The 14,898-nt window shown below is 37.5% G+C and overlaps 1 protein-coding gene across 1 annotated transcript; it reads left to right on the forward strand.

Moving 5' to 3' along the window:
* The first annotated feature begins 8,491 nt into the window (after positions 1-8,491).
* LOC107776505 (putative sugar phosphate/phosphate translocator At3g14410) lies at positions 8,492-14,092 on the forward strand. Its single transcript, XM_075227094.1, has 7 exons — positions 8,492-8,789; positions 10,785-10,892; positions 10,963-10,997; positions 11,793-11,905; positions 12,130-12,391; positions 12,490-12,758; positions 13,378-14,092. The coding sequence occupies exons 1-7, from the start codon at positions 8,688-8,690 to the stop codon at positions 13,494-13,496; spliced, it is 1,008 nt and encodes a 335-aa protein (XP_075083195.1). The 5' UTR covers positions 8,492-8,687; the 3' UTR covers positions 13,497-14,092.
* The last annotated feature ends 806 nt before the right edge of the window (positions 14,093-14,898 follow it).

Genomic DNA, 14,898 nt, shown 5'->3' on the forward strand with positions numbered 1-14,898 from the left:
AAATTTGAAAATCCTCTTAGTTTAAATTGAAGATTTGAGGGTTGAGTTGGGGTCGAATTTTGGTAAAATTGGTATGCTTAGACTCGTGGTTGAATGAGCTTCCGGATTTTGTAAATTGGGCTGAATGCCATGTTTGGGCCTTGTGCCAATTCTGTTTGGACCCTTAGGAGCCTTTTCTTACTATCCTCTCACTGTTTTCGATTGAAATCTATACTCAGTCATGTTTATACTTGTTTACCGCATAACTCAGTTTTATGACTCTATTTTGATGCATATAAATGTTTTGGGTTGAATGCCCTGTTTTACTGAAATGCCCGAGTGGCTTGAGAGGTTTATGACTGAGTGAGGCCGAGGGCCAGATTTGTGAGGATATTTATGGGATCGGGCTGCACGCATGTTGCATATTTATGGGATCGGGCTGCACGCATGTTGCATATTTATGGGATCGGGCTGCACGCCACAACATGTTTGATATCGGCCGAGGGCCTGATTGTGAGGATGAGTGTGGATCGGGGCTGCCCGCCTGCAGCATACTTTATTATTATAGCACGTGAGTTGTCCGTGCAACACGTGAGTTGTCCGTGCAGATTATAGCACTTGGGCTAAAGGATCCCCTCCGGAGTCTGTACACACCCCCAGTGAGCGCAGGTACCTACTGAGTGCGAGTACCGAGTGCTGAGTGACTGGGAGGCATGAGCGATTGTGAGGTATGCCCAAGTGGAAAAGAGTGATTGTGAGGTATGCCCGAGCGGCACGAGTGACTGTGAGGTTTGCCCGATGGGCTGTATATGAGTGATGTTTTGCCCGAGGGGCTGTTTATGTTTTCATCATTTTTGCTCACCTTTGCATTTTTCCTCTGTCTGAAAACTGTTGAAAAATATCTTTAAATGATTTTTACTGGACTGGGTTTAAACGAGATGTTTTGATTCAAATCCTGATTTTTAAAAGCAGAAGGTATTTTACTGAGATTTCATGATATTAACGTTATATACTTTATTGCTCGTCACTACTGCTCAGTCTTTATTTATTGTTGTTACTTACTGAGTTGGCGTACTCATGTTACTCCCTGCACCTTGTGTGCAGATCCAGGTGTAGCTGGATACGGTAGCGGTTATTGATTGTTCTGGTTGCAGATGTTTCTTGGAGATAGCAAGGTAGTTGTTTGGCGATCGCATCCCCTGCTCTTCTCCCTCTTATCTTCCTCTAGTTGTATTTAGCTATTTTCCAGGCTGAGTTAGCCTTGATATTGTTAGACAGATTGTAGTAGATGCTCATGACTAGTGACACCCCGATGTCGGGCTTTTCCTTCCGCACTTTTATTTTGATTGGAACTCCTTACGAAGGTTTTTTTATGTTAAATAACATTGAAATTATCTTTAAAATGAAAATATCGGTTTGTTTTGGAAATGAGTCGGCTTGCCTATCACGACAGGGGTTAGTTTGGGTCGTGACATGGCATGCCACCCGATCCGCACAAAAAGAATCTACAAGAAAATACTTACCGAGCTAGAATTCTCATTACTATAAAATATCCGAATATCGGACACAAGCACGCTCGGTGCATAATATCATCCCTGGAAGGACCGACAACGCCATATGCTACAAAACGCAAGCATAACTAAGGTGCGATTTATGATCTGAATCTCGAGAGCCATCCTGCTCACACAACACCATCGCTACGCAGAACCTCAACACATAAGAATTTTATCAAGCCGCTTCATAACTCACACGGCACAATATAGTATTACATGAAATAACCGACGACGAAACGACATCCAACGTCCGAATACTCCTCCATAGGGAGCTTTTATGCTGAAATGAACACATCCGGCCTGATATAGAGCCCGTATTCATATTTAAATCCATCCACAGACCTCAAGCTGATTCTGATCGCACCGTACTAGGATAATAACCTTTCAAGGATCCATAATAACCCATTTTCCCATAACACACAAGAATAGCCATCATAATCGGAACAAACTTCCACAGTCCAGAACCAAATTAACCGAGCGCCCTCCAGGCATAAATTCTCGAATCAGCGATATTACCACAATCTTCATACTTGGTTTCAATCTTCACTCAATTAAGTGACTACATGTCACTCTTACACAATCTTTCCGTGAGACACACTCCCACGACCTTCCGCACCAGGTAACAAGTCTGCACATCCATGCTACCGGTTACACTAATGTTGTAAAGCATATCAAGAATCCACAAATCAATACACAAGGTCTCTTACATCTGACATCGACCTTAGATGATGCCAAAAACAATACCATCTTACTTTAAACATCTAAATCCCTTTCCTGCTCATCCAAGCTCATGATATCCTTGTCAACATCGAACCGAAATCTTAAATCCTCAACTTTCGAATCCCATACCAAGTGACCTTATTTCACGAGACCACGCTATTTCAAAACCCACTAATTATCTCATATCCCTTCTTGTGCGCACTTTTTACATCTTCAACTGGTACACACATTCTGATACTTCTTTTATGAATCTGAAGTTATTTTCTTCCGTTTCTCTAATGTTAGACCACAACCTGAAGATAACACAGAGTACTCCAAGTCCCGTTTCATAATCTGCTGCAAAAGCTCGATACTCAACCATACTATAGACTCGAGATCCTTAGACACCATACTTTAAATTTTTGAATCCACTAGGACCGTTATTGAGAGTCACTTGCTCTGACTTGTTCCCAAACATGATCAATTCCAAGGCCCTGCTAGCACATGGACACTTTATCAAGGAAATATCCGACTGTTTCACTTTCCTGTTCATTACATCTACACGAAGCATAAACTCTGAGTCTTCCAAAAACCTGACTATGAATTGATAAGGCCAAATATGGCACACATTCCCCAAATACTTTGCTCAAATTACCACTGATGTTTTCTTTCCTTAGTTACAATGACCCACCAATACACCGATAACCAGAAACCGCATAAATTGACACTACGCAATCCAATCATAGACAGTGGGGCTCTCCCACTTAGCTTGAAGCTACAAATTACAAAAATCTGGAATCCACCGAGATTCTTTCTTCATCGTCGACGATCCCGCACACGCAACTTGCCAAAATTCTCGAAATTCTTCTATTAACCTTTAATAAACACTTCGAACCACTAGCCACATTTACATATTAAATCTCTTATCGGGTAGCCAGTAAAATTCTTCGCAGAAGCTTCGTCAACACCACGCGACCGCTAACCTGCTCACATGAGATAACCCACATGTGGAAATTACATGCCGACATATTCTAACGCCGCTGCACTGGGTGCAATTACTATGAAATCAGTAGATCATCCTGAGTCCGAGCTCATTCACCAACTACACCAGTCCGTTCACTCCTCATGGACGTCAACTAGAGGTGCGACAATACATTCCAATCCAAAGTCATGTTGTATCCTTCTTCATATCAAGCAACTCCCTCTTGTTGTATCCAATTTTCCTCAATATAGCAGCTAATATTACAACTTAAGTCCGTAGACCTAGTCATTGTCCATTTTACATCCCAAATCACTCCAAACGTTTCTCAAGACGTGTAATCATCCAACCACGTAACCCATGTGCTACCTTGCCACTCTCCCACTTTTGTCAACCATCTCCTTTAAGCAACTACTCTGCTTCTGTTTTCTTACACTTGGCCTTTTCGGAACCTAACCACCGCAAGACACCTTCCACATGTCCTTCATCATCCTTCGCTGCCCAGTTGTTTCCTTAACTCAAAATCCGTCTCTGTAGCACTTGAACCAATAGCTCGTTACCAGCTTTAAACCTTTCTGACGATCATCCTTCTCGAGACATCAATACTAGAAACGCTGCTTCGATCCTGAATCACTGCACACCGCGATCTCTAACGACTTCTTCCCCTATACCGATTCCTAACACCAGGTCGTGAAGGCGAGTTGAAGAAAATCATAACACTGGCGAACCTTAACGCATTTTACAAGGCGATGACACCACATCAAAATTGAGAACTCTACCACACTCGAAAATATCAAGCTTCATTACTCCATCAACCCCAAACCTGAACATTCATAGTCCGATTGCCTTTTCTCCGCCGGAATTAAAACATGGAACCTCTGAATCATGTACTGAGAAAACCTTTTTCAAGTCGTTTACTGCCCTGACACATAGACGGGCATTTTGCCATTTCATAAACACTGTGCGATAACAACACACGAATCGTCATAACAATCAATGCCAAGTCTCAAAACCTTAGGTAGTACTGATACTTAATTTGAAATGACAGAGCGGCCTTTCGCAAGGCGACGACAATAGCCCAATTAATTACACAGGGAGAAGTATCCTGTACTACATCTGTAGTACCAGTAAAAATCTCGATCCCCAATTTATAACAAGCGCTTCACATCGCATAAGATTGAATATGAAGGAAATGTAGGCATAAGCTTCAAAGGAATCGAATCGCACGATGAGGAATCAAAAAGGAAAGTATTCCTAACAGCCCTGTAGCCTCTCGAAGATAAGCACAGACGTCTCCGTACCGATCCGCAAGACTCTACTAGACTTGCTCATGACTTGTGAGACCTAAGTAAACCTAGTGCTTTGATACCATGTTGTCACGACCCAAAATCCAAAAAGGCCGTGATGGCGCCGGACACCACTGTCAGGCAAGCCAACCATAATCAATTAACTTAATTACCCATTTTAGTATTTTTAAAATAAAAATTTCTTCAATGAAATTGTAAAGATAAAACTCATAGAGTAAATGATAAATATTTTTAGCAACTAAATTTCTAAACAATTCACAACCATTCCCAAAATTCGGTGTCACAAGTGCATGAGCATTTACTAGGGAATTAAAATAAAATACAGCATCTGTCCAGAATACAAATTAGATAGGAAAATATAATAACTCCGAAGGAGACTCTGTTAGCTGCGGATCGTAATATAGAATGTAGCTCACCTATGTCCCCACAATTATTAACCACACCTCTGCGCCCACAAGGCCGCTATACATATATGTACCTGCACAATAAAATGTGCAGCAAGTGCAGTATGAGTACGAAAATAACGTGTACCCAGTAAGTATCAAGCCTAATCTCGAAGTGGTAGAGACGAGATAGCCGACTTTGACACTCACTATGGGTCAATAATAATAATTGAAATAAAACTAGAATATCTAAATCAGCATGATTCACAGAATTTACAATAATTTATTTAACCAACAGAAATAATCAAATTCCTTCAAATGCAACAATTCTCAATATGTTAATTAAATTCTTTCAATTCAAATAATTTCCATTTTATCAATTAATCTCATTTACATGAATACCAATTAATTTCTTAACAAGCAGGAATAATAATTCATTAAATTCCAAGGATTCTCCAATTTATCAATTAGATTCGCAAGCTCAAATAAACTATTAAGGTATCGTGTAATTATTATTATTAAGCACGATTTATGCCGAGGTCGTTCGGCCCGATCCAGAGTGTCGTGTATACTGCCGAGGGACGTGCGACACGATCCATAGATGCATCTATCCTGCCGAGGCGTTCGGCCCGCCCCACAAGAAAGGATGACATTTTTCTTATGTACCTCCGGGAATGAGAGTATGTTTATTACAAGATAAATTCGAGAGGATGAACAATTTCTTTTAACAATTTATTTAATCTAAACAAAAATTAAGCATATGAAAATTTTATCGTTTACTACCTTTCATAACAATTCACAATATACATATCAATTAATTTAATTAATAAAGAATACAATTTACACAAGTAATTCATGCTTTGAGTCCTAAACTACCCGAACTTTAGCATTAATAGTAGCTACGCACGGACTCTCGTCACCTCGTGCGTACGTAGCCCCCACAATTAGCAATAATTATTTAATTTAATCCCTATGGGGTAATTTCCCTTTCACAAGATTAGACAAGAGACTTACCTCATCTCAAAGTCCACTTTCCGATTACCACGTCGCGTTGAATTCTCGATTTGACGCCGAAAAATCCGAAACTATCCAAATATTATACAAAATAATTAATATATGCTAAATGATTCGAAGTTTATCTATTAAATAAATTACCTTATCCAAAATGGTAAAATTCTTAAAATTTACCCCGGGCCCACGTGCCCGAATTTCGGAAATTTTCGGAGGGAATCGTTACCCATAATCTCAAGAACTCAAATATATAATTTTCATCCAATTCCATAACTATTTCCGTGGTGAAAAATTCAAAAATATCAATTTCTAGGTTTTTCTTCAAAACTCCAAATTTCTACAAATTTTCATGTCTAAATCCATATATAAACTTTGTATTTAACTTGCAAAAGGTGTGAATTAACTTACCTCCAAGTTTCTAGGTGAATGCTCCTCTCAAAAAGCTCCCAAGATCGTCCAAGAATGAAGAAATGAGCAAAAATGCTCAAATCCCCGCTTTAAACACTCACTGCCCAGCGATCATCGCGCCCGCGACAAAAGTTTTTGCACCTGCGGCTTCGCACCCGCGATGGATTTGTCGCACCCACGATGGATTTTTTGCACCCGCGATCACACTAGATATTAGCTGCCTCAACTCTTCTTCAAATTTTAAATTCGATCTGTTAACTATCCGGAATCCACTTGAGGCCCTCGGGACCTCAACTAAATATACCAACAAGTCCTACAACATCATACGAACTTATTTGAAGCCTCAAATCACATAAAACGACGCTAAAACCACGAATTATGCTCCAATTCAAGCTTAATGAAACTTAAAATTTCCAACTTCTACATTCGATGTCGAAACCTATTAAATCAACTCCGATTGACCTGAAATTTTGCACACAAGTCATAAATGACATAACAGAGCTATAAAAATTTTCGGAACTATATTCCGACTCCGGTATCAAAAAGTCAACTCCCCAGTCAAACTTCCAAACTTAAATTCTTGTTTTAGCCATTTCAAGCCTAATTTCACTACGGACTTCCAAATAAAATTTCGATCATGCTCCTAAGTCCAAAAGCACCATACAAAGTTGTTGGAATCATCAAAATTCTATTCCGGGGTTGTTTGCACATAATTCGATATCCGATCACTATTTAAACTTAAATTGGTTTAATTATTTCATCAAAATTCTATATCTCGGGCTAGGGACCTCGGAATTTGATTCCGGGCATACGCCCAAGTCCTAAATCACGATACGGACCTACCAAAACTGTCAAAATACTGATCCGAGTCCGTTTGCTTAAAATGTTGACCAAAGTCAAACTTGGCCTTTTAAAGCCAATTTAAGGAACCAAGTGTTCCGATTTCAACCCAAACACTTCCAAAATTCGAACCAACCATCCCCACAAGTCATAAATCATTAAAGCAGATACGAGAAGTTTTATTTAAGGGAACGAAGTTCTAAAAGTCAAAATGACCGGTTGGGTCGTTACAAGTGGGGTCTGGGGAGGGTGGTGTGTACGCAGACCTTACCCCTACCCTGGGGTAGAGAGGCTGTTTCCAATAGACCATCGGCATCCTTTCCTCCAAGAACTCCCCACCTTGCTCTTGGGGGGTATTTTTTTCCTCTCAATTTAAACTCTTTATGCATTCTATTTAATATTACTTTTATTTTTTCTTCGTATTGGACATTATGTAGTGGTAATGTATTGTCAATACGGAGGATTCGTATGAAATTGATTTTATTAAACCTTCCTACATATTTTTAATAAGAATTTAATAGACAAAATTCTATTAATTTTAAAATTTTAAATATTAAAAATTAGCATAGGATATATTGTAGTCCAAAAAATAGGTTATTGCAGCTATGTCCTTTCCTTATGAGTTCTTCTGTTTAATATTTTAGGGCAATTTTGATATATTAATATTATATTTATACTTTTATAATAATATAGGCTCTCATTTTTCTAAATGGATTTGGACAATATAATACATTCTCAAATTAAATTAGTAATAGGACATTATAATACATTTTCAAATCAAATTGGCAATAAGATTTTTAAGAAGTATATTCTAAAAGTAATATGATTACATGACTAAATATATTTACTTGTTCAATTTTATATGGATTAGACAAACCGAAAATAATTATTCTAATAGGATTCCTAAAGGTAATTATGTAGGATTTATAACGTGTTGTATTATGTCCTAAAACTAATTGGATTATAAGACTGATATCTAGAATTCCAGTTATGTCCTTTTATTATGAGTTATTAAACTTAAAAGTATAATATTTATTTAATAAACCAACATAGTATTCATACTTCTATAAAAATAATATAGAATATATATATAGATCGATCCTTAGACCAAGTGGATCTCAGATTCGCAAACTCGTGATTATCACAAATTCATTAGGATATTCTTTTTATTATACTTAATTAATATTAATATATGCAACAATGGAGGGCAATAGGAAACTGGGAAAACAAGCAACGGATCCAGCTAAGTCAAGGCGAGCTAAAGTTTCCATCACTATACACATAAGTTAGTATCAAAATATATAAAAATAAATATATCATTAAATGAATAACAAAATGTATTTTTCCGTGAAGGGTATCATCGGCCAATGATACACACCCTTCAATTCAAGCACACAACACTCTACCAAAATATCTTCCTATTCGTCTGTTTCCCTTAGTTCTCATTTTCTCTTTGTCATTTTATCAAACAGTTGAAATACACTATAGTCCTACTACAGCCACAGCCATTGTACGTGTTGACTAAATTATGGCGGATCAGCGGAGAAAATTGATGAGCGAAGGTGTAGTAACTTATGCATACATACTTCTCTATATTGCCCTCTCTAGTGGTCAGATCTTCTTTAACAAGGTACATTCAAGATGTCTTTTTTTGCAATTACTGGATGTACCCATTTCTTTTAATTCCCACTTATTATGGCAGATGTAGTGCTTTAGTTACGATTCATTCTAACCCAATAACTTTTGCTCTGATTCTGTATATGTGTTAAAACATTCACTAAATAAGTACTAATAATAAATTTTGAACTCAGTAAATCAAATAGATTGTGGTAGAATTCCAAATTCGAACTCATATTCAGCTGTGATTATAATCTCCTTGTTTGGCTAAGCTCGGGTAAAGGAGGAGCAAGGAGGGTCGCAGCACGTTGACTGCCTGCACAAAAATAATCAAACTAAGATAAATGTTCTAATATTGAATGGTAAGAGGATTCATATAGCTGGCCCGAATTTGTTTGAAATTGAAGTGTAGCTGACCGATTCACGGAATTGTTTTTTTTTTTATTGCTTTAACATGTATAAATGCTTTTTGGGTTTGATTTCCATGAGAGTGAGAAATGGTTGTAGCTAGACATTACATGTACTTAACTGAGAAGTTTGATATTGTTTCCGAGTAACGTTAAACCTCTAGGGCGGTGTTTAGTAGCAGAGCCAAGATTTTATATAAGGGTATTCGAGATTATCATACATGGGAGTTGAACCTGTGACCTACAGCAATTTTTGAATCCTCTTTGACACTTTGCTAGATTTTTCCCTTTATGTTAAGGGAACTCTATGATGTATATATAATGGACAAACTAGTTTTTATCCTTTGTACACAATATAATTTTTCAGCGTAGGGGATTCAATTTTCAACCTTCTTCCTCCTAGCTAGCTCCTCCACTACCGATGTCTACATTAGGCAATCTAGCTGGTCTATAAATATAAGTATATACATTTCTCCATTTCCTTGTTATGGAGGAATTTAGTAAATAAAGTCATTCTATGAAACACTAAGTTATCCTTTTAATTATATTTTTAACAGAGTGGTGTCCGAGCTAGCTTGTGCGCATCTTGACTGTTCCACAGGTACTTGCATCCTTCCATCAGTACATTTACCGGGTTACTCTGCTCATCCACGGCTTAGGGTCTTACACCGATGGGAATGAATCACCTATATTTTCTTGTCATTGTTGAGATTCAAAGCCTATTATTTTCATGTCAAGTTCACTGACCACTAAACCATATTGATGCGATATGAAGCGCAAAGTTAGACTTTAACGGTCAAGTTATTCTCTATAGACGTAGTGCGAGTGCAACAATTTAGAATCTCACCTTTCTTTCCTTTCTCTTCTTGTTATAGCTTTGGGCTCATGTTACTCACTGGAGATTATGGAAGTACAGTACTATCCTATTGTTTTGTGATTTGTTTGGTTTAGGGCACTTAATTTGAAATGGTTGGAGTGATTTATTAGAAGGATTTTCAAAATGCGCAAAGATAAGATATTCTTGCATTGAATGATGGTCAGCTTTTCATAGAAGGCTCTCGAGGTGCACCAGTGCGTACAAATAGGTTTTTACTCATAGGAATATATTTTCGAAATAATCATATAAGGAACCGTTAGCTGGTTTAACATGTACTTTATTGTTTCTTCTCTCATATCTAAGACCCAAATGCATGTTCATGCATATTTAAAGTCTTATATGGTCTGTTTAAATGGAGGCATCTGGATTTAAAGGGGACTTCAAAGACATGTTCTCAAGTTTCTTTTGAAGTACGTCTATAGAAGAGCTCATATCATTTGCAGTTTGAGCTTTTGCTCAGTTCATCTCTAGTTTGAGTTTGTGGGTTCAAACCCAAGTTTTCTTTAATAAAACCAATCGTGTGCAAACGGTTTTGGGCCTGATACCTTGATATTTTGCTTCCCCCCCCCCCCCCTAAATGAGAATGAGAATGAGATGAAGATGCATCATTGTTGGTGTTTATCTAGCTTTGATTTCTTTTGAGTACAGTTATCAGTTGTTAACTTATTATTTTTACATTTCTTATGTAATTCAATCATTTGTTTTGTAATAATTTGTAGACAAGTATGTGGTTTGGCTAGTGAAAATAAATTTCCCGTATCCTCTTGCACTGACGCTACTTCACATGGTCTTCTCCTCAGTACTATGTTTTGTGCTTACCAAAGTTCTCAAGGTAAAAAGTGTTCTCCTTTTTACTGATTTGTTGGGCAACTAGTAGTGCTAATTTAGGCATTTCTATGCAGATAATGAAGGTTGAGGAAGGAATGACTCTAGACATGTGAGTGCTCTTGTGAAGAAATATCATGTTTAATGTTTTGGATAGAGAGTTGTATATCCAAGGACCTTATTATCTTTTATGACTTTTCTTCACGAAAGAAAGCTTGTTTAGTTAGATTTTGTCCTATCAAATTCTATGTAAATCTCTGCCTTCTGTTGTCTCCTTCTCTTTTCCTTTTTCTGGCTGCTTTTAGTGCAATCCATATCTCTTCCGTTGCTTTGGCTCGCCTGCCTTAGTAGCTGGGTAAGCCACGGGAGCATTTAGCTGGTCATTTAATTGCGAACTGTTTAGAGATGTTCACTTTTTTGAAGAATTATGCCATGTATTACACAAGTTGCAGATATACTTCTCCGTAAAACTATATTTTTATTGTCATTCCTAAAATGATGAAAGGAATTTGTCGCCATCAGCATTTTCCTCCATTATGTGACAGAACACCACATTATTTTTATTGTCATCTTTATAATTATGCTAAATCAGATATCTATTTTAGAATAAGATGGATTAGTTCGGATAACTTACTTAAATAGGTTGCACTGCATTGTTATCAATAACGAAGTGTTTATGAACAAGATTAAGAAAAAAATTACAATAACCTTTCTTCCTTACCTATTAGTATAAAGTAGAAAATATCTCAATTTTAGCATATCTTTCGCATTCGTACTCAAAATCCATACAATATTAGTAGACAATAGTTTGTTACGGTACTTTTTTTTTTTTCCTTCTCAGCTTTTGTCCATTAGACTTTTTTGAAGACTATCATTCTATGCACCTAATTAGGATTTCAATATGCAGATACATTAGCTCAGTCATCCCAATTGGTGCTATGTTTGCTATGACACTTTGGCTTGGGAACACTGCTTACCTTTATATTTCTGTTTCATTTGCTCAGATGTTGAAAGCAATCAGTAAGTATTTGTATTATCCAGCTGTCTTATGTTCTGTAGTTCTTGAATGTTAGAGGTATTTAAAGCTTCACTATAGACATATGCTAAATGAAATGTCTGAGGATGTTTCATGCCAGCTGTTTAGACTTTAGACGCTGGGCTGGTGGACGGCCTGCTCAAGTACTCTATAATCTTTGTTTATTTGTGTCAGAATATGATTTCACGTTTTTGAGTCTCATCTGCAGTGCCAGTAGCTGTCTTCATCCTTGGAGTTGCAGCTGGACTCGAAGTGATGAGCTGCAGGATGCTTCTCATAATGTCTGTAATCAGCTTTGGTGTACTAGTAGCTTCTTATGGAGAAATAAACATTAACTGGGTTGGTGTCATCTACCAAATGGGAGGGGTTGTTGGAGAAGCTTTGAGACTTATATTTATGGAGATTCTGGTAAAACGGAAGGGCCTCAAGCTAAACCCCATATCTGTCATGTACTATGTTAGCCCATGCAGGCAAGTACCTTTATCGTCTGAAAGCTGGAATAATATTATGTTTTGTTTTAACGTTATAGAAAGACAATGTGAACGAAACTGTCTTGTTACACATGCAGTGCTCTTTGCCTTTTAGTTCCATGGATCTTCTTGGAGAAACCAAAGATGGATGAACAACTGACATGGAGCTTTCATCCTCTTGTTCTAACTCTAAATTGCATATGTACCTTTGCGCTGAATCTCTCTGTTTTCCTGGTGATCTCACATACAAGTGCCCTGACCATCCGTGTCGCTGGAGTTGTCAAAGATTGGGTGGTTGTACTGCTATCTGCACTACTTTTTGTTGATACGAAGCTGACACTTATTAATCTTTGTGGTTATGCTATTGGTAATTTTCTTACAATCTTATCTGATCCGAGAAACATTGTGCCTTAACTATTCAAATTGTTTCCGGACACTTTCCTTACATTCATTCTACATTATCGAGACATGCTGTTATGCAGAATATTCATCATCTTCTTCTTGCTTTAGCTCATTTTCAGTGCCTGCGTAGCTGGTTAATCCGTTTGCTTTATCTCTAAGGATTTGTGTAACTATTTTCAATGGACTATCCTTTTGCTGTATTGAACCTGCTGCTAGTCCTGGAGAAATATCTTTCTGTATTCTATTTGACCTTGAGCAACTGCTTTTATTTTTCCAATGTTGGCGGTGATATAATTGTAACCTCTATGTTAGAGCCAGCCTGTAGACTGATAGAAAGTGATGGTTATGGACCTTGGTAATGGCCTTATTTTTCTTGATGATTACATTGAAGGGAAGCTAGTACTGATAAATACTGCCAGCAGCTTTATGTTGATTGAGAATTTATTTTGTGTTTTTTTCTCAAAAACGATTGTTAGACTTGGAGTAATCCGAATCTTGTTCGTTCTGTGTCTATGATGAAAAATATAAACATCGATGGTACTATTTCTTGAGCACATTACATAGTAAAGTTGATTTCTGTGCAGCTATTGCAGGTGTAGCTGCATATAACAGTCACAAGTTAAAAAAGGAAGCTTCCCGAGTAATCTCAGATGAGTCTCGAGATGCTCTACCTTTAATTTCATCTTCAACGTCCAATGAGTAGATCTATGTGAAGAGCTACTTGCAGTCTATTCTGAGGTCTTGAATGTAAAGGAGCAGAGAAGTATGCAAATTCCACTATGTTTTCTTTCTTTTTTTGGGAGGAGGGGTTTGTTCATTCTTAAATGATGCATTATTTGAGTACTGCTTCAGTATTGTTTGTTTTAGAAGAAGCTACAGTCAAACATGGTGATGTTCAAGTCAGGAACTCGTCTACGGGTGCAACGTTCTCTACTGCTTCTGAGTTCGAGACATCAGGGCACAAAAAGAGAAACAGTTACAGTGACGTATAAGGTAGAGGATCCAACCTTTTCTTTTAAATGCAAAAAGGTTGGACAAACACCTCTCTTTGATAAAGAGGTTGGACACAGATATTCTTTCGGTTGGACATGGACATCCATAAGTGCTGCAGTTGATATGCTAAAACAGATTCCAGATGATTTATTGCAGCAGTACATTGTATATTTTGTATTAAATTACTTTCAAATGTAAATCTGTTGGGAGGAATTGAGTTGTTCTTAAGACAATCTTCTTTGTAAGGCTAATTGTTTTTGCTTGACATCAGAGTTGTGACAATATTAATGCTTGCTGTTTCCTCAAGTTGTTTTTAATCTTTTATCGTTCTTGTTACAAAGGAGTGAAAGGGTCAGTTTCAAAATCTGATGTTCTTGACAAGTTTCTTCCTTCGTAATCTGATGTTCTTCGCCAATTTCTTTTTCATCTTCTGCTCAAGCTTCATCTGAAGCTTAGACTCCAATGGCAGGTTATCAACAGGCACACTTTCTTCATCACTCTCCTTATTATCAGAACCTGTGCTATCAATATCAGTAGCTGCTTTAAAACGAAAATTCTCACCTACTGACCTAAAATCCAAACTGACAATAAAATGTTGGGGGGGGGGGGGGAGGTGATAAAAGCCTAGCGCTTTCAGGTAAAGACCTGATGTACAGTAAATAATAAGTACAGTATGTAAATTGTAATAGGAATGGATGTTGAATTTCATGGAAGATTCTGGAATAAAATTTGTTAAATTGTATTTCTCAACTGCTTTGTACAATGTACAATGTGTAATATATATACATGTATTCTCTCTAATCGACTAGTCTAACTAACAATATTATAATTAACTAATTAACAATAGATACAACTGTCATGGATGGCTGGAATTAGCTGGCCAAACTCAGATGAGCGACACGTGGCAGCCCAAATGAGCGGATGTTAAACCGACCCGGAAACTTAAAGCTGTATACGAGACCCTGTCTCTTTACTCTTTTAAATCGATTCCACCAAGAAATAGATACCCTAGCCGTCACCCATGATCCTCATCGGCCATCGAAGCTTCTCCGGCGACATCCTCCCCCTCAAGGTGGAGGATGCCTGAAGAATCCCCAACTTGCCTAAACAGT

This window comes from Nicotiana tabacum, chromosome 12 (assembly GCF_000715075.1).
Source record: "Nicotiana tabacum cultivar K326 chromosome 12, ASM71507v2, whole genome shotgun sequence".
Taxonomy (NCBI): Eukaryota; Viridiplantae; Streptophyta; class Magnoliopsida; order Solanales; family Solanaceae; genus Nicotiana; species Nicotiana tabacum.

Bases quoted from the DNA above. Each gene is read 5' to 3' on its own strand.
- LOC107776505 (XM_075227094.1), top strand. From the start codon at position 8,688: ATGGCGGATCAGCGGAGAAAATTGATGAGCGAAGGTGTAGTAACTTAT. The intron at 10,998-11,792 runs GTGAGTGCTCTT...TTCAATATGCAG, and splicing joins GAAGGAATGACTCTAGACAT to ATACATTAGCTCAGTCATCC. The intron at 12,759-13,377 runs GTAATTTTCTTA...ATTTCTGTGCAG, and splicing joins TCTTTGTGGTTATGCTATTG to CTATTGCAGGTGTAGCTGCA.